Source organism: Mustela erminea, chromosome 2 (assembly GCF_009829155.1).
Source record: "Mustela erminea isolate mMusErm1 chromosome 2, mMusErm1.Pri, whole genome shotgun sequence".
Taxonomy (NCBI): Eukaryota; Metazoa; Chordata; class Mammalia; order Carnivora; family Mustelidae; genus Mustela; species Mustela erminea.
This window is the reverse complement of record NC_045615.1, coordinates 165,296,517-165,323,589: the sequence shown is the minus strand read 5'-3', so window position 1 is coordinate 165,323,589 and position 27,073 is coordinate 165,296,517. Positions and strand designations below refer to the sequence as shown.

Below are 27,073 nucleotides of genomic sequence, written 5' to 3'. Positions count from 1 at the left end.
AGAACAGGCGGACACCCCGACAGGCAGACGGAGGGTCTGAGTAGTGCGGGAGTCCAGGCGGCCGGTTTCCCCGCAAACACTGCCTACAAACCCCGTAGGAAGACGGCACGAAATATGCGCCAAATCGGTCATTTACTGTGTCCAAGGGAGAGAGGAAGTTTGGAAAACTGGTAAGCCCTGCCAGGCCCGTAAAGCCAAACTACAGAATGAATCAAATCTTTCCCCCCAAAAAGATACATGATTGTACTTACCGTTGGACAGGGAACGCTTCTTTCAACAAGAAATATTTCCATTTTCTTTTCTTTTCTAATTCTTTATTTAAATTCAGTGTAGTTAACGCAGAGTGTACTATTAGTTCCAGGGTCGAATTCAGTGCGTCAGCAGCGGCACCACCACCCAGCCCTCCCTCCATCACGCGCGCTCTTCGGGCCATCACCCCAACCCTTTCCTCTACCCACCGCCCCTCCAGCAACCCTGTTCTGTTTCTTAAATTCCACACATGAGTGGCATTTTATGGTATTTGTCTTTCTCTGACTGCTTATTTCACTTAGCATAATGCCCTCTAGTTCCTTCTACCTCTGCGCAGATGTCAGGAGCACACTTGCTGCCCCAATTATCCGGGCCAGTGAAAACCTCGGAATCTGGTCTCTGTACTACGTCCGCCGAGGAAACACACTTACTTCTGTTTTCACATACCTTTCTCTTTCAGTGAACCCTCTCCCAAGCTACTGATCACTTCCTGCTCGGAACCGAGTTCTCCACTGTAAGTACTTTGAAATCAAGCAATTCTTTAAAAGCTTATCTTAGCACTGGGGGGAAGAAAAATTTTGGGCTTTTTTTAAGTATTTGATTTCTTTACTTTCAGCTGAAAGACTGTTTTCTTAACTAACTGCTTTAAATTTAGTCAAATTCAACAAGTATGTGCCAAACATGTTTTAGATGCCATGCTTTTCAAAGGACTGTTGCCGTGAATTCTTACCAACTACTGTTTCAGGCAAAAAACACTTATCAGGTGTTATGTTTACTAACTTGATCACTAATTTCATTCCTTATATTAATACATATGCATATTAACTTGTGCTAGTCTAATTTTTTTGTGCTTTGAAAATATTTTATTTCATCTATCCAGTAAAATGTCAGAAATAGGAGATGGAATTTGGGGGGTTTACTAATGAATCATGAGAATCTTTCAATTTTCAGTATGAAAGGAAGAAAACAGACTAGAATGTTTCAAAATTAAATATGCACAGAGATGTTACCCTTCTCACCTACCATTACATTTTTACCTTTGAAGCTTAAGAGATGAGAGATTGGGGCACCTGGGTGGCTCAGTGGGTTAAAGCCTCTGCCTTCCGCTCTGGTCATGATCCCAGGGTCCTGGGATCGAGCAGATAGCCTGCTTCCCTTCCTCTCTCTCTGCCTGCCTCTCTGCCTACTTGTGATCTCTGTCAAATAAATAAAATCTTTTTTCTTTTTTAAAAGAGATGAGAGATCAAGAAACAAAAATGTTTCAATTAAAGTGAAAAGAATCGGGTGTCTGGTTGGCTTAATCAGTGGAACGTGGGACTCTTGATCTCCGGGTTGTGAGTTTCAGCCTCACATTGGGTGTAGCGATTACCTAAAAATAAATTTAAAAAAAAAAGTGAAAAAAATCGGGACACCTGGGTGGCTCAGTTGATTAAGTGGCTGCCTTCTGCTCAGGTCATGATCCCAGCGTCCTGGGATCGAGTCCCACATCGGGCTCTTTGCTCGGTGGAGAGCCTGCTTCTCCCTCTGCCTCTGCCTATCACTCTGTCTGCCTGTGCTCGCTCACTCTCTCTCTCTCTGACAAACACACAAATAAAATCTTTAAAAAATAAAAAGTGAAAAAAAAATCAAAATTTAGTAGTAAACACCAGAAAGAAGAAGAAAGTTTAAGTAATAAATTTAGTACCTGAATTGATTAATGTAATAGAGTAATACATTAATTCTATTGGTTAATATCCATAAGATGATGGGCTGTTCTCAAGAGTTTGTGTTCCAAGGCAGGGGAGATAGATATGAGGTTAGTCGTAACTAAGACCAATTGGTGAAATTAGGGTGTTTAACATGTGAGCCAAATTCTACAAGATTTCCTAGCATTGAGGCCATTCCATGAAAGGAGTTGGTAGTCTCTCTTCAAAACGTGTGCACAAAGATTCCCAGCTCAGTTCCTCCTGTCTCCATTTTTTTTTCTTTTCCTTGAGTGGAATTTTCCATCACTCTCTGTTCCTGTGGGATCAAAGATGGCATCAAACAAAATAGCTATGGGGTCACTTAGTGTTGGGCAGAGCCACTGGCCATCGAGGAACTACAGACATCTTAGTCCCTACCATATCTAACACAACGCTTCCACATGCATTGGCTGCCCAACAACTGTTTGCTGAACTAGATTGCATTTGTAGTTGTTAGTAACAGAGGAGAAATGAAATAGCCCCAGGCCATGGTGTGACAAAATGTGTTCTGCAAAGTCACTGGCACTGGGATGTCCTGGGATGCCTGGGTTCGGAGCAGGGAGCCGACAGCAAAGGAAAGAAGGAAGCTAGTTCAGCCTGTGCTCCTCAGGCAGGCTGGAGGCACTGGCATAGGCTGTTATCTGCCTGGAGAAAAGAATGATTTTTCTGATTCTCACCAAGCTGAGTCTACACAAAAGAGCGACCTTTCTCTGCACAACAGCATCTTCTGGCTTAGGAGCACCCTGAGGGTGCTGGGGACAGATTCCTACACCCCAGCCCAACCCATTTCTAAAATAACAATTTTGGAGGATAATACCCAGGATTCTACCTCGGAAACAAGCTCTCCAAGTGGTTTTTACACAAGGTAAGTGTTGGGGACCACCGACACGGGGAGACAGGCTTGTAGATCTGGTCTCAGAAAGTCTTAGCTTCTTTACTGGGCTTAGAGAGATTCCAGGCAGGTTGTCTTCTGTTACCACAGCGGCTCTCCACGGCCCCAAACACGCTGCAAACCTGCCTTGAATACCGGGGGTTGAAACTGTTGGGGACTTGGTGGCCGCCGCACGGGATTTGCAGGTCACTTGCACATTGTGCATTTGCTACGTTTCGAGATTTTGTTGCAACTTGAAGCTCTCTAGAATTTGTGAAATGATATTTAGGCCACAGAGCTGCGTATCGGAGTGTTCGCTTTCTCCTCTCCATTTTACGACTATTAAGAAGGCGTTTCCCGAGTAAGAAATCTCGTGTGCGCGTTTGCAAAACCCTTGTCAAAATCACCTCCCCCGGTCCGGTAATGTCTGCGACACCGGTTCCGCGCAGCTCTGCCCCTCCGGGCCGGGCAGGGCAGCCCTCGGCCCCCGCAGGCCCCCTTCGTCGGGGAGGAACTTCCCTCCAGCGCCCGAAACCTCCGGGGCCCGCGCGGGGCGCGCAGTTCTCTGTGCGGAAGCGTCCACGGAAGCACCTGCGCCCGCAGTTTCCACGCTCGAAAGAGGAAATCGGGCGTCGGGGAAGCAGCAGCGCCCGAGCCCCGTCTGCCGGCCGCGGACTACGCGCGTCGCCGAACTGAGAAAGTGACTTTTTGTGCAGATGCGGCGCGGCCAGCATGGGCCGCTGCCCCGGACCCAGCACGGGGACCCGACGTCGGAGGCCCCCGGACCGTCCGGCCTGCGGGGCTCTCGGGCTCGCAGCGGCCGGTGGGAATCCCGGACCCTGCAGCGCCCCGAGGGCGACAGTCCGCGGACCCCGCGGCCGCAGACACGTGTCTAGTCTGAGTCTTCGGGCCTCCCGGAGGACAGCGGGGGCCGCCGGGGCCGGGACTCCGACCGCTCGCTCTCCGTTCCGCCCCGGCCGCGTCGCAGGGCCCCGCGCGGCCCCCGCTCCCCTCCACCCTCCCCCGCCGTCCGCCTCCCTCCCCCCCGCGCTGCCGTCCGCCTCCCCTCCCCCGTGCGGCCCCCGCTCCCCTCCCCCCGCCGTCCCCCCTCCCTCCCCGCCGTCCCCCTCCCCTCCCCCGCGCGGCCCCCGCTCCCCTCCCCCCGCCGTCCCCCCTCCCTCCCCGCCGTCCCCCTCCCCTCCCCCGCGCGGCCCCCGCTCCCTCCCCCCGCCGTCCCCCCTCCCTCCCCCCGCCGTCCCCCCTCCCTCCCCGCCGTCCCCCTCCCCTCCCCCGCGCGGCCCCCGCTCCCCTCCCCCCGCCGTCCCCCCTCCCTCCCCGCCGTCCCCCTCCCCTCCCCCGCGCGGCCCCCGCTCCCTCCCCCCGCCGTCCCCCTCCCCTCCCCCGCCGCCCCCCCTCCCTCCCCCCGCCGCCCCCCTCCCTCCCCCCGCCGTCCGCCTCCCCTCCCCCCGCCGTCCCCCTCCCCTCGCCGTCCCCCTCCCCTCCCCCGCGCGGCCCCCGCTCCCCCCCCCGCCGTCCGCCCTCCCTGTCCCCCAGCGCGGCCCCCGCTCCCCTCCCCCCGCCGTCCCCCCTCCCTCCCCGCCGTCCCCCTCCCCTCCCCCGCGCCGTCCCCCCTCCCTCCCCCCCCCCCGCGCCGTCCCCCCTCCCCCCGCGCCGTCCCCCTTCCCTCCCCTCGCCGTCCCCCTCCCCTCCCCCGCGCGGCCCCCGCTCCCCTCCCCCCGCCGTCCCCGCTCCCCTACCCCCGGGGTCCCCCCTCCCCTCCCCCCCTGCGCCGTCCCCCCTCCCCCCGCGCCGTCCCCCTTCCCTCCCCCCGCCGTCCCCCCTCCCTCCCCACCCCGCGCCGTCCCCCTCCCCTCCCCCCCGCGCGGTCCCCCTCCCCTCCCCCGCGCGAGCTCTCGCTGTCTCCGAAATGAAGTTGTGAAAACCTGTATTTCTTTTATTTTATTTTTTTTTAATTATTTTTGTTTTTTTATTTATTTATTTTTTAAGATTTTATTTATTTACTTGATAGACAGAGATCACAAGTAGGCAGAGAGGCAGGCAGAGAGAGAGGAGGAAGCAGGCTCCCTGCTGAGCAGAGAGCCTGATGCGGGACTCGATCCCAGGACCCTGAGATCATGACCTGAGCCGAAGGCAGCGGCTTTAACCCACTGAGCCACCCAGGCGCCCCACTGTATTTCTTTTAAACAATGGAAAAGAAAAAAAGAAGAAAAAGAAAAGGAAAGAAGGAAGAAGCTACGCCGGTTGCGGGAACACGTTTCTGCTCCCGGAGGGGCTGGAGGCCCCGAGTCCGTCCGCGGGATTCACCGGACGCCGCGTGCCCGGCGCTGGCTCGGGGCCGGGGTGCGGGGGTGCGGGGGCCGCAGCGCCGGGGTCACCCGCAGTCGCGACTGTTCTACGGACGTTACTGACTCACTTGTTTGAGAGAGAGACAGAGAGCGGCTGAGCGAGCGCGGGAGCGGACGGCCCAGGGGAGACGCGGGCGTCACCGGCCCCCGCAGGACCGTCCCCGCCGGCCAGGGGCAGGGCTGGAGCGCGCGGCCCGTGCGCCCGGGAAGGCCGCCGCCTCCGGGCGGGAACCGGGAGCCGCCGGGCCGCGGCGCTGCGAGGAGGGTCGGAGGCCGCTGCCGCGGAGGAGGGGTAGCTTGGCCCGGCCGGACCCCGACCTGCCCTCTCTCGGCCCCTTGACCTCCCCGCCGGACCGGAGCCCGAGCACAGCCCGACGAAGGTCCCCGCATTCCGCCGCCCAACACGCGCCGCTCCTCCCGACCGGCCCGCGCGGGGCGGCTCTCCCGGACCCGGCAGCGCCGCTGACCCCCCGGTGGTCACCGCGCCGCTGCCCCCACGGACCCCACGGAACCCCCGGTGGTCACCGCGCCGCTGCCCCACTGACCCCACGGACCCCCCGGTGGTCACCGCGCCGCTGCCCCCACGGACCCCACGGACCCCCCGGTGGTCACCGCGCCGCTGCCCCACGAACCCTACGGACCCCGCGGTCGTCACCGCGCCGCTGCCCCCACGGACCCCCCCGGTGGTCACCGCGCCGCTGCCCCCACGGACCCCACGGAACCCCGGTGGTCGCCGCGCCGCTACCCCCACGGACCCCCCCGGTGGTCACCGCGCCGCTGCCCCCACGGACCCCACGGAACCCCCGGTGGTCACCGCGCCGCTGCCCCACGAACCCTACGGACCCCGCGGTCGTCACCGCGCCGCTGCCCCCACGGACCCCACGGAACCCCGGTGGTCGCCGCGCCGCTGCCCCCGCGCTCGCCAGCCCCGCAGCGCGGCGGGTTCTCTCTTGGCGGACCGCGGGGAAAGGCCTTTGCAGCGGGTTTCCTAAGAGCGCAAAGATCAAACCCAAAATCCCTCTAGTGATCTTTGTAGAAAGGCAGACCTGGGGCGCCGGTGCGGGGGGGCGGGGAGGGGGGGTGCCTTGGCGGGAAACAGCTGCCTTTGACTCAGGTCAGGATCCTGGATGAGCCGTGCTCGGTGTGGAGCCTGCTGCTCCCCCTGCTTGTGAGCTCGCTCCCTCTCGCTCTCTGACAAATAAATAAAACCTTAAAAAAAAAAAAAAGGCAAACTTAATAAATTTAAAATAAGATTTAACTGCTCTTGGATGTAGTTTATGGTATTTTATACAAAAAAGAGAAATCCTTTAGAATACTTCCTAAGAATGGTAAAATTTTTATAATGCCTGTATTTACATTATGCACTGCTTGAATTTAGGAATATATTTTTACAGCACTGGTAGCAGATTGTTTTTGTGTTTTTCACTTTAAATCTTAGGGGGCTCCCCTCTTCCCATGTTCTTTTTTATGTTTTGCTTGGCTATTTTTAAAAATAATTTTAGGCTTAGAAAAATGCTGCAAAAACAGCACAGACAGTAACAAATGTTGACCAGGATACCAGTACTTAGAACCTTCACGCAAAATGCAGCCATTTGGGAAAACAGTTGGAAACAGTTTTCAAAATGCTACACGTGGCATTGGTGGTGTAGTGGTGAGCATTGCTACCTTCCAACATGCTAAAGGCAGAGTTACCACTTTGACCCACAACTTTGACTTCTGGGTATCTATCCAGGAGAAATGAAAATAAATGTCCACACAAAAACCTGTAGACAGACAGTAAGTGGAGCACTCGTTAATAATCAAAAAGGAAAACAATGTAAATGTCCATCAACTCATGAACAGATAAACACAAGATGGTTTGCCCACACAGTGGAATGTTACTCAGCCGTAGAGAAGTACCGGCACACGCTAGAACACAGATGAACCTTGAAAACATCACACTAACTGAAGGAAGTCAGTCACAGAAGACTACACACAGTCTTGTATATCCCAGGGATATGTTTTAAGACACGCCAGTGGATCCCTGAAACCGCAGATGGTACCAAACCCTATATATACGATTTTTAAATGCATACATAACTATCATAAAGTTTAATTTATAAATTAGGCATAGTAAGAGATTAGCAGCAATAATAATAAAACAGAACGATTGTGGCCATATACTGTAAAAAAAAGTTATGTGACTATGGTCTCTCGAAATGTTATTACATGTACTCACCCTTCCTGAGCTGATAAGATGCCTGCGTGAGGAGATAAAGTGAGGTGAATGATGTTGGCATCGTGAGAGCTCCAGGTGACCACTGACAGCTCTAGGCAACAGCACTAGGCGACTGGACCTATGTCAGAAGGAGAAAGTTCTGCTTCCAGACCTCAGCGGACCCTAGGTAACTGAAGCCACGGAGGAGGACTACTGCACCATCTGATTCCATTTACGTGAAACGTCCACGATAACCAAACCAGAAGAGACAGATTAGAGACCGTTGGGAGCTGCGAAGTGAGGAGATGTGGGGAGACTAGTCATAGGTAGGGGTATTTTTAAGGGATGTGTGATAAAAGCATTCTAAAATTTGATTATGGTGATGGCTGTGCAACTATGGATATGCTAAAATTTCTCAAGTATACATTTTAAGTGAGTGAACTTCATGGCATGTAAAATATATATCCCTCAAAAAAGCTATTTTTTTTTTAAAAGTGCACAGCGTCCCTGGGAACTCTTCACCCAGGTTTCCTGATTCTTGTAAATCACATGACCACCGTGTAAACATTGAAACCAGGAAATTAACATTGAAAACAACTAGCTAACGAACCACAGATCTTATTCAGATTTTCCTAGTTGTGCCCCTGAAGTCCCGGGCAAGGGAAGAGGAGTCTTTGGCACCCGGGAGCTAGCCTGGTCCAGCCAGCAGTACGGCTATGTACTGGCCTGGCTCTCACGCTGGATTGTTGTGGGGTTTCTTTGTTTGTTTTTTGTTTTTGTCTTTTTGGAGATGTGATGGACATCTAACATTATATTAGTTTCAGGTGTACAACCTCATGATTTCAGACTCGTACATATTGTGAAATGTTCACCATAATAAGCCTGGTGAGCATACCACGACATATGGTACAGATTTTTTATAGATCTTTTTTTTTTTAAGATTTTATTTATTTATTTGACAGAGGGAGGGCGCACAAACAGGGGGAGCAGCCAGCAGAGAGAGAGGGAGAGCAGACTCCCCGCTGAGCAGGGAGCCCGATGCGGGGCTCCATCCCAGGACCCTGAGATCACGACCTGAGCTGAAAGTAGACACTTAACTGACTGAGCCACCTAAGTGCCCCTTGATGAGAACTTTTAAGCTTGATTCTCTTAACAACTTTCAAACATACAATCCAGTAGTATTGACTATAACCACCAGAGTGCATCCGCAGGCTCGCTTGTTTTGTAGCTGAAAGTCTGTACCTCTTAATCACCTTCACCCATTTCTCCCATACCCCACACCCCACCTCTGCAGCCACAGAGGTTCTGTTCTCTGTATCTGTGGGGTTGGTTTGGTTGGCCCGTTGATTGCTTGGTTGGTTTTAGACCCCACATACAGTATCTGTCTTCCTCTGCCTGGCTTACATAACCAAGCATAGTACCCTGCAGGCCCATCCGTGCTGTCCCTCACGCTAGATCCTGATGTTCTTCTCTTACGCATAAAGAATTTCACAGAGCATCGATGTCAGATAAGGCTAGTCTGTGACCATGATGGATCAAGATGAAACACGTGCACTCCATAATCATATTTGGAGATACATTTGAATTTTAGACATTATTCAAGCCACAACCGACCAAATGGTGTCCTCTCCTGGCTAGTCTGAGTGATTGCTGCTGCTACACCTCTGGCAGAATTAACCTTGCATTCCTCCGCGCTCCCCGTAGATCCTATTAATAGACTCAAAGGTAGGATTGTATTCCGCTTTGGGGCCACCTCCATTCCCTTGATCCTCCTTCAAATCTACCCAACCAAAAAGTGTTTCTAATACCCTTCTCCAGAAACTTCTCACAGTCCCCAGTGGGCACCTTCTCCCTTGCGAGAATGCGCAGTGAACACAACTTTGCTCAACTCTGATTGTGTTCTTCATGGTCTCTGGCTGAAGAGCGTGGACAGCCCCTTTTCTGTTCCAGGATTCAATTCAGGATCCCAAATCGCACTGGTCTTCATGTCTCCGTAGACTCCTTCCATCTTGAACATTTCCCTTTTTTTGTCTTTCACAATCCTGACACTGTTCACTGGCCAGATGTATTACAGAGTCTCCCTCCATATGTGTTTGTCTGATACTCCCTTACAAGTGGATTCGGAGTATGTTTTATTGGTAAAGTAACGCAGAAGTGATGTTGTGTCCTTCAGCACATGATAAAAAACAAGGACGTGAGCGTCCCTTCATGAGCCTCGCCTTCAACCACTATCACTGTGGTGGCACCTGGGTGGCTTACTCTGTTGAGTGTCCTACTCTCAAGGTCAGCTCGGGGCATGGTCTCAGGGTCGTGAGATCAAGCCCTGCCTTAGGCTCCATAGTCAACGAGGAGTCTGCTCGAGATTTTCTCTCTGTCTCTGCCCATCCCCATCTCAACATAGATCAATAATGATCCCTGTGGTGATAATGGTGATCTTGATCTTGTATCTCCATCACTCCTTCTACATTCATTAATAGGAATTCTATCATAAAAAAGCACTATATCTTCACCCTCATTTTAAAATTTGTTTTTATTTATATCAGCATGGAATTGTGGGTAGTTGCATTGGTTTATGAGTTATAAACCATTGCTAACATTAATTTGTTGCTCAGATTGTCCTGGTTTGGCCACTATGAGAGCCATCAGATGAGCTCTGAGGTTCTGTCTCTAAGCCATTCTGGAGCCCTTTTTGAACTTTTGGTCCTGGATCAAGAGGTTCCAGGCTTCTCTTGTACTTTCCCTTGCTCTAGCCCTGGAATCAGCCATTTCTCCAATGAACTCTGACTCCCTTTTATTGGAAAATGGCATTTCAAAACCAAGATTTGGGCACAAGGTATATTCAGGGATAATGGATTTTTGTTGCTTCTAGGTCCTCTCCGTGGGCGGAGCTAGGAAATAGATTTATGTACACACACGTCTATATCTGTGTGTGCTTGCACGTGCACGTGTGTGTGAATAATCGTGATCCCGACAGCACAGGATTCATTCCGCCCTCCTCCTTCCCTTTGGTAATTTCTTTCTCTGACAGTAAAAAACCTCAGTCTCATTACCCACAATATATTTATTTGTTCAAGCCTCGCATGTACATATATACAAAGAAGTTTCAGAACTGTTAACCTATACCCTTGTGAAAACAAGTTTCCTAACTAGGGACTAACTTGGTTCCTTTTGTCTTTAGCCTTATATTACACGGTCAAAACACGACTTTCTGCCGGCATCACGGTTACCTTTTCCTTCCGCACTCCCGTCAGTGCGTTTCTAATATTAATCGGAATACAGTCAGGTTACTTTGTCACCGTGTATATTGCCTTTGGGGTTCTTTCCACATTCTGATGGACTTTAATTGTCCCTTTGTGTGTTGACTTAATGTGTGACATACTAGCATGATTTAGAGGAAGAGCCACACAAAAGGGTACACTTGGGGTATCGGCCCAGCCCTACCACTCCATTTCCATCATCTTGTTCTTTTCACCCCATGTACTCTGAACATGACACATTTATTCATCTCTGGTTTATTCTTTCTGTATTTCTCATTGTACAGTATGTTTTCTTATATCCCCTTATTTCTCACATGAGGGGTATCAGACAACACGTATTCTTTTGTGCACGGCTTATCCTGGAAACCATCCTATATCAGTTTATGGAATAGGTCATCCTCATTCTTTCTTTGATAGCTGCATAATGCTCTCTTGTATGGATGTCCCGTTAGGAAACAAAATTCAATGGAGTAACATTTCAGATCTTACTGGCTTTGTTCAATGATTGTGAGTCAGGCAGCGTCCAATCTACCGGGCAAAAGGAGCTGCGAGCAGCTGTACCAAAGGAAAGACTTCTACGGACAGAAGGGAGCAGGCACAGGGCCATTATACTAGACAAAAAAGCAAATAAATGGTTATGCCGGGTCAGTTTTCTTTAGGGGTTCGCAGGGGTCTATCAGGCAGGCCATCTAACAAGAGCAGATTAGGCAATTCCTGATGGACTGGCTGAAGATTCCATTTCTGGGAGGGCTGAAGCGACTCTCCATGCGGCGACATGGGGTTTAGCCCGAGTGCCTGCCTTGTCCCCGACAGAACGTCATTGTTCAGCCACTCCCCGAGTCCGCGAATAACCTCAGGCATGTACATTTTCACATGGTTGCAGATACATGCTCAGGGGCATTTCAAGAAGTGGGAAGACAGGGTGGAGTGGTGACTGCACACGAGCCCCGGATCCGCATCGCGGGAGCTCCTGCCGGGCGGCCGCGTTCCCACAGCAGCACTTGCCAAGAGAACGCGTGGCATGTTTTTTAATTTGTGCCAATCTGACAGGCATTTAATTGGTATTTCCTTAACTTTGAGTGAATTTGACCACCTTTTTGATATATATCTTTTAAGAATCATTTTTATGTTTTTTTTGTGAACTATCTGTTCCTGCCTTTTTACTATTTTCTTAACTTTAGGCCTTTTAAATGTCTCCCATTTTAGAATCTTCTTCTTTAAATACTTAATGTTGGGGCTCCTAGGTGGCTCAATAGTTAAGTGTCTGCCTTTGGCTCAGGTCATGACCCTGGGGTCCTGGGATCAAGTCCCGATTCCAGCTCCCTGCTCAGTGGGAGCCTGCTTCTCCCTCTCCCACTCCCCCTGCTTGTGTTCCCTTTCACGCTGTGTCTCTCTCGGTCAATTAAATAACAAAAATCTTTAAAAATAACAATAAATAAACAAATACTTAATGTCAGGGAAGCTGGGTGGCTCAGCTGGTTGGGCGGCCAACTCTTGGTTTCTGCTCAGGTCATAATCCTGGGGTCCTTGGTTCAAGCCCCACTCCGGGCTCCCTGCTCAGCAAGGAGTCTGCTTGAAGATTTTCTCTCTTTCTCTCCCTCTGCCCCTCTGTCTGCTCATGTACTCTTTATATATATACTCTTTATATATATAAATATATATTTATTTATAGATTTAGTTATATATATTTAATTATTAATTATTTATATTTATATATTATATACAATATATATTATATATTTATATATATAAAGAGTACATATATACATATATACGTACATATATACGTATATTTGTACTCTTTATATATAAAGAGTACATGAGCAGAGGGGCATGTATATATATAATAATATATATAATATGTATATATATAATAATATATATTATTGTATATAATAATATATATAATAAGTCCTTGAAAAAATAAATACTTAATGTCAAATCTTGTGCTTTGAGATACTTATAATCATTTTATTAAAACTTTAAATGTGTGGTGTTTGGGTACTATACTCACTGATGGGCAAGAAAATGCCTAGAGCTACTTGCTGATAGTGATGATGTTCAACAGAAACAAATAGTTAAGAGACCCTTTTTAAGCTTTTCCTGCTTTCTAAAAAAAAAAAATTAAACTAGTTTATCCTCATCCAGAATAACTGAGCATTCATTTCATGATACCGTTTGCTAAGATTCGCATCTGTGAGAGCGGACCTGGATAATTTATTATTAGCTGTGACGAAACCTGGCAGATTTAGGTGCGTTTGAACCATTCTTGCGTGATATCCTTTCAGCTGATGGAGAAATATCCAAGCTATAATCCTGCTTTTAAAACTATCCCTGGTGTCATACACTGCACTCTCTTCTTGTTCAAAGGAACCAGAAAACTAGCTAAGCGTTAAAAAGTCATGAGAGCTGTAAAGAAACCAGCTAATTCAAGAAAAAGAAAAGTGTAAAATAATATGGAACAACGTAGATACTTTGTATTGGACCTGCTCTCTGTATGCAGAAACTAATAAGGCAAATATTATGACAATGCTTGAGTATCTTGAAGCACTGTATTTTCAGTTTTAACGTGTGCATGTATGTGTGTGCTTCTCAAAATGTCCTGGAGACTGAAGTGGAAATGTATGACATCCCAGTGCCCAGCACACTGTAAGGGAATCAAGCCTCCTGTAAGTGCTTAAATCAATGAGGCATGTGCCTTTATGAGGGTAACATTGTGCTTGGTGCTAAAGGACTAAATATGAAAGGGGGTGCCAGGTCTCAAGGAGGTCACGATAAGCCGATGGCGATGTGACAGTGTCCTCAGCACAGTGACAGAGTAGGAGTCCAAAGCCAAGAGGCAAAGGGTCTGTGGAATGAGCCTGAGATGGATTTGAGTTCCACAGTTTACTTAAACTCCCTGAGTGTCCATTTCCTTATCAACTCAATAAAAATAATAATTCCCACTTTGCCAGGCTGTTGTAAGATTAGGTGGACAATGTGAGTCCAGCAGTGTCTGCGGGAGAGTAGAATCTCGGTGAATATTGGGTGATATCATTACCAACAATTGTATATGGAAGTCATCAAAGTTCCCTGCTATGCTTTTGTACATGATAGCCTCTCTCCCCTATTTTACCTGATAACCTGATACCTGGTACCTAAACTCATCTCCAGACTTGATCTCACTGAATACTATCAATAGGGACACCTGGGTGGCTCAGTCGGTTAAGCATCTGCTTTCAGCTCAGGTCATGATCCCAGGGTCCTGGGATCAAGCAGGAGTCAGGCACCCTGCTCAGTGGAGAGCCTGCTTCTCCTTCTTCCTTTGCCTGCCACTCTGCTTTCTTATGTTTTCTCCCCTCCCCACCCCTGCTCTGTCAAATAAAATCATTTAAAAAAAAAAAAAAAAGAACTCTCAAAAAGTATGTGAGGTGGTTAGGTCGGAAACCACTTTCATGTCATACACTAATAAATGGAAACTTAAATGACTAGACAGGTAAACGACTAGTCCAAGATCACAGAGTTTAAGAAACGAGGATTTAAGCAAAGATACTCTCACTCCAAATCTAATCCATGATCTATGACCACCCCCCACTGCCTCTGCTGGTAGAAATTAGGATTAACTTCACAAAATGGACTTCATAATACACTTTGCTGAGACATACTGTCAGGACTTGTCCCAACATGTGTCGAAGGGATCCCAAGCCGGCACTGAGTGGGGGACACAGGCTTCAGGTAAATTTGAAGTGAAGAACTAGGATACAAAAAACCTGGAGAGGACTTCTGTGGTATTGTGCTTTATAATAAGAAATACATATATGGTTTTTATCTCTGTTCATGGCACGGAGCTTCTAAAATCTTTAGAATCTCTTAACTGATCAAGAGCGATAAAGGTGTTCTCTTATTCACACCAAGCCCCTCTCAAGTATGGGGAGTTTATCTAGAGAAGTGATTTTCAGAAAACCCTTGAGGATGGGGCTGGTTGCTGGGAACCAGCCTTGTGATCAGAGGGCTGGAACGTTCAGCCCCACCTCCCAGACTTCCAGGGAGGCAAGCGCAGCTCAACATTGAATTCAGTTACCAGTAGCCAATGGTTTAATCAACGATGCTTAATGCAATAAAGCCCCAGAAGGATGAGGTTCAGGGAGCTTTGGGGTTAGGAAGCCAAGCAGGGGGGCAACCCCAGACTCCACGTGTTCTGAACTTGTGCATCTCTTCATCTGCTTGTTTGAATCCTTTAGTTTCCTTGGTTTCACAGCAGTGATCCAGTAAGTAAACTGTTCAGCTGTTTTCTGTGTGAGCCCCTCTAACTGATTGAACCCAAGGAGGGGTCACAGGGACCTTCAGGCAGTAGCTGGTGAGTCGCAAGTGCAGGTGACAGTCTGGGCTGGTAGCCGGCACCCGAAGCGGAGAAGTAGGAGCCGACTCGTGCGGCTGAGCCCTGCGCCTGCGGGTCTGAAGCTCCATCCTGTCGGTGCGAGTGGGCACGGAGCTGGACGGTAGGACACGGCAGCTCTGATTGCAGAACCGCTTGGTGTGGGGGAAACCACCACACATTTGCTGAGCGGAAGTGAAGCAGACTATCCGTGGGTAAGCAGAAAACAGGGGAGGGTTGTTGTTTATTACTATTATTATTATTATTATTACAACTGCTAATCATAAATAAATCCAAAACAAAAAGAAACTTATAAAAGGAGCAGGAGGGGAAAGGTATGTTTGCACCAAAGTTTCAGATGGCGCCATATGAGCGAAGCCTGCTTTCTGCGGTTCACTACTGTGGGCACTGCAAGGTGGTCATCTGTTCCCCTGTCTTGTGTGGATACTAGAAGCCTGTCTAAAAACAGTACCAATAATCCGGTTTTTCTCCCTTACTCTGAAAGAAGCAATTGGTCCTTTGATCAGTTCAGTGAATTCCTTCCCCCAGGGACCTCTGTCCTCAGGGGAGTAGAGAGAGAAATTATATTCTACAAAGATCAGGAACCAGGGGCGCCTGGGAGGCTCAGAGGGTTGGGCGTCTGCCTTCGGCTCAGGTCACGATCTCTGGGTTCTGGGATGGAGCCGGCGTGGGGCTCTGCTCAGCGGGGAGCCTGCTTCTCCGTCTTCCTCTCCCCTCCACTTGTGCTCTCTCTCTGTGTGTCTCACATGAATGAATAAAATCTCTTTTTTAAAAAAAAGATCCGCACACAACTTAATCAAATCATCTCACTTGCCTGGGAAGCAGAATGCCTCAAAACAGGTTTCCATGAGCAACCTTGAGTCTACTCACACCAGCTTTTTCCTTTCCAGACCACGGCCACTGAAGACCCTGCCTCGGAAATGCAAGCCCAGGCCCCGGTGGTCATTGTGACTCAGCCTGGATGTAGTCCCATGCCCCAAACCTCGAACTGGCAGACGGGCATGTGCGACTGCTTCAGCGACTGCGGAGTCTGTAAGTGCTGGGAGATGTGCCCGTCATCGCTGGGGGTGGGGGGGTGGCAAGGCCAGAGCCTTCCCTCTTTCCTCCCGTATGGTGTAGTGAGGGTTCCCCGCCTCCTACAGGGCACCCGGCACATCGGCCAGTGAATGGGAAGCAAAGGAGAAAGTCTTGCGCTGGTTGTAGGTCATTTTTCTCCAGCACATCAGTCAATAGTCCTACTTCTAAAATAAGTTCTGGTTAAGATGGTGTAAGGAAGCTGATGATTCTCACAGTGGTGGGCCTGGTCTAATGATCGTAAATAGACCGTACGTGAAAAGAAAAGAGGTATTTCCAATTTAACTTGATTTAAAAAAAGAAGAAGAAGAAAGAAAGAAAAAGAAAAACGACTCTTCTTGTTGCGTATGTAGACTCACTCCTGCCGAGTTACACAAAGCATTCATCCATGGCTGTGACGTAAGCTCGGTCAGGAACTCTTTAAACTGATACATTTAGGTTTTTATACACCTGAGAATAAAGAATTATAAAGGCTGTCAGCTTCTCACCCGGAAAAGGATCTCTGCCTCTTCTTTGTTTCCTTTTCGTGAACCTCTCCAAGTGCAGCTGGGGAGCCACGCTCGGGGATGGGGGTGTCAGAGGGGACCAAAGAGCTCAGTTCTTGACCCAACCGAGGAACAAACAGGCACCCACGACAAAATTTGCTCCGAGGTTGGTTTGCCTGCCTCAAGCTGACAGAGCGCCCTGAGAGAAGGAAAGAAAGTACGTCAACCTTAAAGTACCAGTGACAGTGAAATTCGGATCAAGTTAACCCTTGAGCAACATGGGTTGGAACTGCGCTGGTCCGTGTAGATGCAGACTTTTTGTTTACAGTCCCGCACTATAAAAGTATCTTCTCTTCCTTGTGATTTTCTTAGCATTTTCTTTTCTCTGGCTTCCTTTATTGTAAGAGTACAGTATGTGACACGTACAGCATACAGAATGTGCATTAGTAAAGTGTTGAGGGCATTGGTAAGGCTTCCGGCGATAGTAAGCTATTCGTACTTCGGTTTGGGGGAGTCAAAAGTTACACGCAGATTTTTTGACTGCGCAGAGGGCCAGCGCTCCCAAACCCCCACATTGTCCAAAGGTCAACTGTACATTAGAAAGCATAGAGAGAAAAAAAATTACCTAGAAAACGGGACAATGGATTTGCTCATTGGCTCTCGCTTCTTACTGGATGGCCTGGGGTGATGACTTACACTTCTGAAGACATTAGTTCAACATTTACCATTCATAGTAATACTACGTGACTCCATCACTAAAACCCTGTAAAGGTGAATAGCTTTGTCCTGCCTCTTGTATCCTCACTCAAATAAGGGAATTACAAGGTCTAATAAAGCTTAATTGCTTCATGGTAGGACTTTTTTTTTGAGAGAGAGAGAAAGAACATGAGAGGGGGGAGGTCAGAAGGAGAAGCAGACTCCCCACTGAGCAGGGAGCCAGATTCGGGGCTTGGTCCCAGGACGCTGGGATCGTGACCTGAGCCGAAGGCAGACGTTCAACCGACTGAGCCACTCAGGCCCCCATGGCAAGACCTTAATTACAGCCCTGACCAAATCATTCTCTCTTCTTAAAATATTTCGGTGGTTCCTTATGACCTTCATGACCAACTCCACACACTCACGCCATCATCCAGTCGCCAACCTGCCTCGACTTCCAGCTCTATCCCGGTCCCACCAGCCATACTGAATGGACACCAGCTATTGCCAAGACGTGCTAAGTGATGTCAGAGGCGCTCCTCCCCTGTTTGTCTACCTGCCAGATTCCACTCGGCTGTCAGTGCTCCGATGGAGCGGCACATCCTCTCAGAGCCGTTTGAGGCCCCATTTCCGTGGTTGACCCCTTGACACCTTGAGTAGGTTTCCGCTGGGGCATTTTCATGTTATTATCTGACTGCTCTCCTAGACTCCAGAAAGAGGCAGTCCGTTTCGAGGACAATCTCTGGAACATGGCTAGGTTTCTGTGAGTCGTTCAACAGATGAGTTAAGGCAGGACACGCACTTGCCACGGTGTGTGGAGGACGGAAAAGACTGGGTGGGGCGAAGGGAAAAGCCGATGCAATACTGGGCAAAAGCATGGTGGATAGCCTTGGCAGCAGGATGTGTGGCCAAGACCCCATGCCTGGGACTGTCATTCATGAAAGCAAACTAGCTTCCACAGGTGGCTGGAACAGAGCAGACTAACGCGTGCCTCTGGCTTCCCGTGTCCAGGTCTCTGTGGCACATTTTGCTTCACGTGCCTCGCGTGTCAAGTTGCAGCGGACATGAACGAATGCTGTCTGTGCGGGACGTCCGTCGCAATGAGGACCCTCTACCGGACCCGATATGGCATCCCTGTGAGTCTCTTACAACACTGTGACATTCCAACATGCTCCCACATTGAAAACCATCATTGTAAACCTGCATGCCATTTGATGGGGTCCCTCGTCCAAATTGGCTTGGTTGGCATTTCCTTACAAGTGCAACCTTCTATCCAGTTGCCGTAGCAAGAGGTCTCCTTGGTTAGGTGACCTTCTAGGTTTCCGTTAAAGACCTTAGAGCATAAGCAACTCTCGTATCTGCATGTGTATCAGACAATGGATGGGGACTATTCAGGACCCAGCATGCCCCAAGTTCATGATAGAGGACACCTCACTAAAACCTTACGCCAGCTGTCCCTATAAAGTGAGGGGGTCCACATTTTACAGATGAGGACTTTGAAGTTTTCAGAGGTGGAGTACCTCGCCAAAAGACATGCACTTGGAGTAGAAGTTGTCAATATTCAACCCTGCCTTTGCATGAAGGTGCATTCCATGATGCCACAAGCTGCCCTTTATGTAGTAGGTAACTCACCAGGGAAACACAGTCAAAAAGAGATACAGATGATGCAGACCTGGGTACACACAGATCCATATAACAAGAGCGACTGTAAGGAAGAGGTTCATGTGACCGTGAGGGCTGGCAAGTCCAAACACCACAGCAGCCGGGCAGGCTGGGAGGAGCTGCAGCCCGGCTCTGAGACAGCCAGCCGGCAGGATTTCTCTCCTGCTCTGGGGAGGTCGATCTTTCTCTGCTACGACCTTCAATGGCTTGGATCAAGCCTGCCCACATCACAGGGTATAATTCACGTCGCTTAGGATCCACTGATTTAAATGTTTCTCTCGTCTAAAAAGTCTTCATAGAAACATCTAGAATATATGGGTACTATGGTCTAGCCAAGTTGATACATAAAATTAAGCATCATGGGGAACAAATGACATGGCAAAATATATTAGGAAAGTGTTTAATTCCATTGAAATTATTTTATTTTTTTCATTTAAAAATGTTTCTTAGTGCTTTGATTACAAAAATAATACATGCTATAGACCTAATTTTATGACAGATTCAAACACAGAATTATGGAAAGTAAAAAGTGAAAATCTGACCCCTTTACACACAATCAGTGTGTTATGTCAGCAATATGCAGTATGCAGACCCTTGTTAACATGTTCACAGTACTCCCCTGCATCCATAATGTACTCAGTCGCTTCCTTACTGATGGACGGTCAAGTAGAGCTGCAGATTAAATAGTTGTTAGGACATAGAATTCTGTACGTGCACTGGTACTTCTGTAGTCCGGTGCCCGAGATTAGATTGATAGATCCCAGGGTAGGCACGTTCAAAATTTGAAAGATACCATCAAATACTCCTCCAAAAGGATTGTATCAACTTATAATCTCGTAACATTAGATGTGTGCCCCCTACTGGGTAATATTTTTATGTTCACATCAGAGATTAAAACAACAACCAAATCTCATTTGCTTCTCTGAAGAATTCTTCGCGCTTCCCACGCCCCACATCCCAGTCAATGTTTTCTGTCCTTACAGTTTGCATTGTCTGCAGTTTATGGAATACAAGTGTCAGTCTCTACTCCTCTGCCCAGCTTCTTTTAGTCAGCGTACTTACTTTGAGATCCACCCACATTCTTAAGTGTTCTTAACACAATAAATTAAATTAGGGAAAAAAGAAAATATTTGGATGACAAATAAGTATATAAAAAGATATTCAACACTGGGTCACCTGAGTGGCTCAGTGGGTTAAAGCCTCTGCCTTCGGCTCAGGTCATGATCTCAGGGTCCTGGGATCGAGCCCCGCATTGGGCTCTCTGCTCCTTGCCTGACTCTGTGCCTACTTGTGATCTCTCTCTCCTCTGTCAAATAAATAAATAAAATCTTTAAAAAAAAAAAAAAAGATGTTCAAATCATTAGAGAAATGCAAATGGAAACCACAATAAGATACCACTATTCAACTATGGGAATGGCTAAAATTAATCAGACTGAACCACACCATATACAGCCAGATATGGAGGAACTGAAACTCTAATGCAACGCTAGTAGGAGTGTAAAATGCAGTTTCTTAAAAGTTAAACACACTGAGCCATTCTACTCCTAGATATATATTTTTTTCTCTTTTTTTTCAAAGATTTTATTTATTTATTTGACAGACAGAGATCACAAGTAGGCAGAGAGGCACGCAGAGAGAGAGAGAGGAGGCTCCCCGCTGAGCAGAGAGCCCAATGCAGGGCTCGATCCCAGGACCCTGGGATCATGACCTGAGCTGAAGGCAGAGGCTTTAACCCACTGAGCCACCCAGACGCCCCTACTCCTAAATATTTACCCCCCAAAACATATATCCATACCAAGACTTGCCTCAGATGTTCAGAGTGGTTTTGCGTGTAACAGCCCCCAACTGAAAACAATCCAAACGCCTCCCAGCAGGTGAAATAACAGCGATCCAGTCCTATAATCGAGGAGTGTTCAGTAATAAAAGGGATGAGTTATTGATACAAAAACCCACACGAATCTCAAGATGAATTGAGTTTTAATTTGTGGGTAAAAGAATGAAGGGTCATCACTAATTGGTAAAAATGTGTTGTGGGTGATCTTTAGGGACTAAAAGCAATCAGGAAAGACCTATGCAGCAAAAGGAAGAAAAGAAGCAAAAAAAAAAAAGAAAGAAAGAAAAAAAAGTGGGGGTGGGGAGGCACGTCTGTGTGGCTGTCGGTTCAGCAGCCGCCTTTCACTCAGCTCATGGTCCCAGGGTTCTGGGACCCAGCCCCGCTCGGGGCTCAGCGGAGAGCCTGCTTCCCCCTCTCCCTCTGGCCCTTCCCCTGCTTGAGCTCTCTTTCTCCATCTCTCCATGTCATATAAATAATAAAATAAAGTAAAGTAAAATAAATAAAATAAATCAGTGAATACCAAACATGAGACGGTCCAGCTGTCTCACGAGTGACAGCAATTCAGATTTCTCTGCTGTGCCGAAATACCCTTTGTTCTTCCTTCCAGTGAGTCTGTGTTAAGCCCTAGGGAGGCTGATCTCCTGGAGGATGGGTGAAGAACTGCCCCCACGGCCAGCACCCCTCTCCTCTCCTAGGGCCCCAAAGCCCGCACGGGGGCCTCTGTTAAGTTCACCCGCCTGCTGCACCCTGGGGCAAAGCCACAGCCGCAGTGAGCGCAGGGCTGGCCCGGCAGAGGGGTCCGGCTCCAGTGAACCTCCGGCCCTCCAGTCCCCAGCCCGTTCCTCCTCCTTCCGAGATCCGGGTTCCGGGTTGAGTTGGGGGGCGGGGGGGGGTGGTTAGGCCGTGCCCTGTCCGTGACTCTGTCAGGTGTCAGCTTCCCCCGCTCTGTTGGACGTTCCCCGGCCGTGGAAGCCCGTGTGCTCCCGGCTTCCAGAACACTGCTCGGAGTTTCTGGCCGCCGAATAGCCCCGTCCCTGTTTTCCAGTCGGGCTTTACTTATTTGCCGAGCTCTGTGAACACCTGGCTTGATGTTAGGTCATCCAAGTACTGTCAAGAAAAGTGGCTGTCCACAAACTTCTCTCTCCCGCCACGGCCTTCCCAGATCTCTGGGGAGATTTTCCTCCCAATCAAAGGCGCTGTTTGGCCACTTTTTGAGTTTTCTGTTTGGAGTGTTGTCTGTAGAGCTCCCAGGATAAAAGATGAGAATTTAGTTCTGTTTTCTTCTCCTCCCCCGCCACAAACATGCGCCCTTTCCCCAGCCCACTCCCTCGCGTACCGGGACGTGTAATTCGGACGAAATCCGTGTTTGGTACTTACATTATGAGACGGAGTTTGCGCTCCAGAGCTGAGTCATGGAGTGAACTATGACTGCTTTTTCCACTAAACTTTGTTTTTCCTGGTCTTAATAATTCTTGGTGTTTTCATCATTAATTTCCCACTTACTTACGAGTTGTTTTCCACTTACTTTAACCCCCTAACTGCCTCAGTTTTCTCAGTCTCTTTCCAACCTATTCAACACATCAGACGTTCTACCATTTTCTATCTCGTCAGGGGAACAGGGGCCTGACCTACAACCGCCCCTGGGACTAGTCGCTCTGCGTTTGTGACGCTGAACTCCTGGCCCTGAGATCTCCTCTACCTTCACGTTCAAGGCTCCGTTAGCCTCTCCCACGGATTAGGCTCCTGTTCCTTACAGCCCGCATCTCCGTCCTTGGATCTGTCCCTTGTTGCGGTGGAGACATCCTCTAGCAGCTTCCTGAGACAGGCAGGAGGTGTGGGGAAATTTTGAGGTTTCACTTTCTGAAACTCTGTTTTTCCCTCATAGTGATTGACATCTCCTATATTTAATATTGCAAAATACAGGAAAACTTTTGATGGCATTAAAGGAGGAGTTATATGGAAAACTCTGTTAACATTTTCTTAAATGTGTCCATCCAAACTCTGAATTCAAAGATCAGTTCTTTCTGCTTCTCTTCAAAGTGCCTTAAAAATCCACAAGTCCTAACTTCCAAGGAGGTGGGTTTTAAATTTCTGTTTCTCTTCATATTTCCAAACAGGGGTCCATTTGTGACGACTATCTGGTGACGCTCTTCTGTCCCCAGTGTTCTCTCTGCCAAATCAAGAGAGACATCAACAGAAGGCGAGCCATGCGCACTTTCTAGAAACTAATGGTAGGTCCCAGAATCTGTGTTTTGCTTGAAATATAATAAGGGCTTTGTAAATTATCCATTATTTTAAGTAATAATTCAATAATAATAATTCCTTAAGTCTCTCAAAGGTTATCTCAATATAATGATCGATTTATTGTGAGGATTTATTGGTTTCTTCTTATGAGGAAGACAGCTGCACTACCTTGCTGGGGCCACTGTAACTGTGGCTTACACAGTAAGAATTTATTTCTCGCAGTTCTGAAGGCTGGGAAGGCCACGATCAAGGTGTGGCCAAATCAGTTCCTCTGAGGGCTCTCTTGCTAGATTACAGACGGCTGCCTTTTCACTGTGTCCTCAAATGGGGGAGAGAGAGTAAGCGCTGATCTCTCTCATCATGAAGACAGTAATCCCATTGTGGGGGCTCAACTTCCTGACCTTATTTCAGAACTAATTATCTCCCAAGGCCCTACCTCCTTATGCCTTCACAGTGGGGATTAGGGTTTCAACAGGTGAGTTTTGCAGGGGGCATAGACATTCAGCTTGCAACAATAGCTTTATGTTTTGAAAAACATTTTAGTAAATAAAGGAATGGTGACTTTTCTCAGAATTCCTTTTTCTCCGTTAATGAGGCACTTACCACTTGTAAAATGCCAGAGTGTAGTGAGATACAAAAGATGCAGAAATCACGCCCCCTACCAAGACAATCAAACTGACAAAAGAAATTGGCAAATAACTATAAAGTAGTAGAGCAAATGAAAACTGTATATTATGTAATATTTGAATTGACTGCAGCATAAAGTGTCTATCAAGAATAAGGGGAGAGAGACTAAACAGGAAAATCCTATTGGAAAAAGCGACCTCTGCAAGTGGTCATATAGAATATAGAGTATTTGGAAATGTTATATAGAATCTGAACTTCTGAAAATTAGTCAAATCATTTCCAACTGATTTTTCTAGTATTCTCAGAACGAGCTATTAAGTAGAAATAAACATGATTTTTCTCAGTCTGCTGTAGCATTTACCCTGAGTACGGGAAGAAAGCATCCATTTTCCCATTCTTGGTAATACGCCGCTTCATTTTTCCAGTGGACGAGAACCCTGTATAGGTTAACAAATATGGAGGATATATTTTAAAATGTCATTTATTTAGCAAATAATGTATCAAGTACCTAGTCCTATGCAGGATAGTGCTAAGTGCTGTGGGGACAGAAATATAGAAGCTGGCCCTCTTGTCTTTAGAGACTGTATACTCTGAAGGAGAAGGTCGGACAGCCTCTAGACAAAACGACGGGCTTGACTAATGCCTTTAGGCCAAGTGCTATTTTATGTGCGGAGGAAGAACAGATTATATTCTGTGAGATGTGGAAATGAAAGGCTCTTGAAAGCAGTGGGTTTTTGCTCTAAAGAGGAAGTGAGTATCAAGGTCACAAGAGGAAATGGATGGCACTCAGATCATAACCACGCGGATTCAGTGAAGACACTTAAAACACGGGTGTGGCTGGGAGGTCTAGGGCAATGCCAAGAGTGGACCTGGAGCCGCGTGAGCCAGCAGCAGTCCAGCGTCCCCAACCCTGGGCCTCAGGGAGCGGACGGACAAGGCAGCAGTTACCAGAATCCCAAAGGAGTGCGCTCTGAGAAGGCTGCCCTCAGAGGACCCGTAACCTCTCACACTAGAGGGCAGGAGCAACCTGCGGCAACCTCACGGGAAGCAGGCCAGAGGAAAAGTGCCCTGCTCTCTCCCCTGAGTTCTTCTAGGCTGTCCACTGCTGCAGCGCACAGCCCGCCGCAGGCAGGAAAGTGCTGCCCTGGTCTAAAGTCAGCCTCCCAGGCACACAGCAGGGCAGACAAGCAGGGAAACGGATCTGGTGGGGCAGACACTAGATCTCACACATGAGTTGTGACTTTACAGAAACAGATGTTGCTTCTAATCAGCAACAACATTAGTGAAGCTATAGAAGCAGAAAGAGGGAAAACATCTTTACGAGTTTAGGTCCATCGACTTGGCAAGAACATCTAAGTGGGAGAATCACTAGAAAAGAAAGATTTTAAAAGTGAGTGGGGGCCATGGCACGCAGTAGAATGAGATTAGGCTAATGATTTGGCCTTTTATTTGGTAAGCAGTTGGGGGTTACTGTAGGCTTTATGTTAGGAATAACGTCAGTGGAGCTAACCCTTTAGAAGAGTTACCGACGGTGTGCAGCACAGACTGGACAGGACGAGGTCAGCAGCAAAGATCAAGAGTCAGACCGCTTCGACCCTGTTTATTTAAATAAATACACGAGACGGGTTGGGCAAAATATAAACCCACACATACATAATGAATCCTGACAACTGAACTTATTATGTTTTTTTTTAACCCCAAAGAGATTATCTTACTGGAACTTTGAATTGGTTTGAAGTAAAATGCCTTGGTGTTCCTGACTGTGGAGCATCACCTTGAACTCCACATTATTCATCAACACTGAAACTTTAGATATGCAAATACTTGAAGTAGGAAAAGCAAGAGACAAAGATCAAAGAATAACATGATTTCTCTTGAAAATAGGTTGAGGGGCACCTGGGTGGCTGTCAGTTAAGCATCTGACTTCGGCTCAGGTTGTGATCTCAGGGTCCTGGGACCGAGCCCCCGTGAGGGACTTCCCCTCGCTCAGTGGGGCATCGGCTTGTCTCTTTCCTTCGGCCCCTCCCCACCCTCAAACAAATAAATTTTAAAAAATAAATAGGTTGAAAGGGACAAAGGAACCAACAGAAGAATCTCCAAATTGTGAACGTCAGAACACTTGCAGCAACACAGTAAAGTAGTATTGGATTATAAATGAAATTTTTAGAAAAGATTATAACCAAAGTAAAGTATCTGTGAGTCCATACTTAGATATACATGTGTCTATATAGATACATGATTAAGCAAACAAACAAATAAACAAATGGAGGAGAAGAGACAAATCTTCCAGAAGCACAGAATTGCAAACAATGTATGTGTGTATTCCTCCCTCAAGGGGATGGTGCGTAACTGCCCACCCCTTTCCAGTGGGTTTGTACAGTGACGTCCTTTCCGAGAGCACAGTATGAAAAGGGGGGAAAAGCGTGACCTTATCGTGGAGAAACCTGACAAGTTCAGCCAGGTGACCAAAGGGAACCTCATCGGTGATAGGCATTCTGCAAAACACCCAACTGGTACTCGTCAAAATCGTCAAGGTCGTCACAAACAGGAAGTCTGAGAAACAGTCGCAGTGGAGAGGAAACTAGGAAACATGATGACTAAATGCAATGAGCTATCTTGGGTAAGATCCTGGAACAGAAGGAAGACATTAGGTAAACAACTGAGAAATAGAAAGAAGTATATGCTTTGCTAAATAATATTATGTATCAACCTTGGCTCGTTAGTTGTGTCAGACCTACCTTAGTAAGATGGTAACCGGTAGGGAAATTGGTGCAGGGTATATGGGAACTCTCTGTACTATCTTTGCAATTTTTCTGTAAACCTACAATGATTCTAAAATTTAAAGTTTATTGAAAATAAAAGCATAGATTAAGAAAATTCAAACCTATTCTTTGTGTGTCCCTTGTAGGTGAAAAGCTCTCCCTGAAGCCGTTGACATCAGCAGATATCTCTTCAGCTTGAGTCTTCCTCTGCCTTTTGCAACTGAGATACGAAAGATCTGTGTGATTATCACCCCCCAAAAATGGAATTTTGATTTATTTTAAATGAATGTTTTCCGTTAGTTTTCCAAACTGGTCCAGCTCAGTTTCTCTTTGCTTTCCTATTATTAAACTTTCTGGCTTATGAATTTTGTGTTACATTTGGCTCGTAAATCAAAATAAAAGATTTTACTAACAAGATTCTTTATGCTTCTTTGCTCTCGGTGTCTTTGTGTCATTAATTTTAAGGGTCAGTCTCATAGTTTGGTTTCTTCGCATGAGAGTTTGGTCCATGGCAACTCAGTTCTCTTTCATCTAAGAACTTTGAGACAGAAAAAAAGACTATAATGACAATTATAAGACACTTATAACACATTTGGCTAATCTTTTTGCTCTTTATCGTATTATCTGTAAGTATTACTACTGCCGACCGA

At 47.6% G+C, this 27,073-nt stretch overlaps 1 protein-coding gene and 1 long non-coding RNA gene across 3 annotated transcripts; both read left to right on the top strand.

Annotated features, from left to right (window-relative positions):
- Positions 1-613: 613 nt before the first annotated feature.
- PLAC8 (placenta associated 8) lies at positions 614-26,840 on the top strand. 2 transcript variants are annotated; one of them, XM_032334779.1, is made up of 5 exons: positions 614-763; positions 15,930-16,071; positions 18,306-18,430; positions 22,908-23,021; positions 26,570-26,840. In XM_032334779.1, the coding sequence occupies exons 2-4, from the start codon at positions 15,960-15,962 to the stop codon at positions 23,010-23,012; spliced, it is 342 nt and encodes a 113-aa protein (XP_032190670.1). In that variant the 5' UTR covers positions 614-763; positions 15,930-15,959; the 3' UTR covers positions 23,013-23,021; positions 26,570-26,840. The 2 variants fall into 2 exon arrangements, with proteins under 2 accessions (XP_032190670.1, XP_032190671.1); XM_032334780.1 differs by lacking the exon at positions 614-763 and adding an exon at positions 2,695-2,838.
- LOC116585293 lies at positions 18,437-21,064 on the top strand. Its single transcript, XR_004283549.1, has 2 exons — positions 18,437-20,136; positions 20,676-21,064. It is a non-coding gene; the product is annotated as an uncharacterized LOC116585293 (long non-coding RNA).
- Positions 26,841-27,073: the final 233 nt, after the last annotated feature.

Bases quoted from the DNA above. Each gene is read 5' to 3' on its own strand.
- PLAC8 (XM_032334779.1), top strand. From the start codon at position 15,960: ATGCAAGCCCAGGCCCCGGTGGTCATTGTGACTCAGCCTGGATGTAGT. The intron at 16,072-18,305 runs GTAAGTGCTGGG...TCCCGTGTCCAG, and splicing joins CTTCAGCGACTGCGGAGTCT to GTCTCTGTGGCACATTTTGC. The intron at 18,431-22,907 runs GTGAGTCTCTTA...ATTTCCAAACAG, and splicing joins GGACCCGATATGGCATCCCT to GGGTCCATTTGTGACGACTA.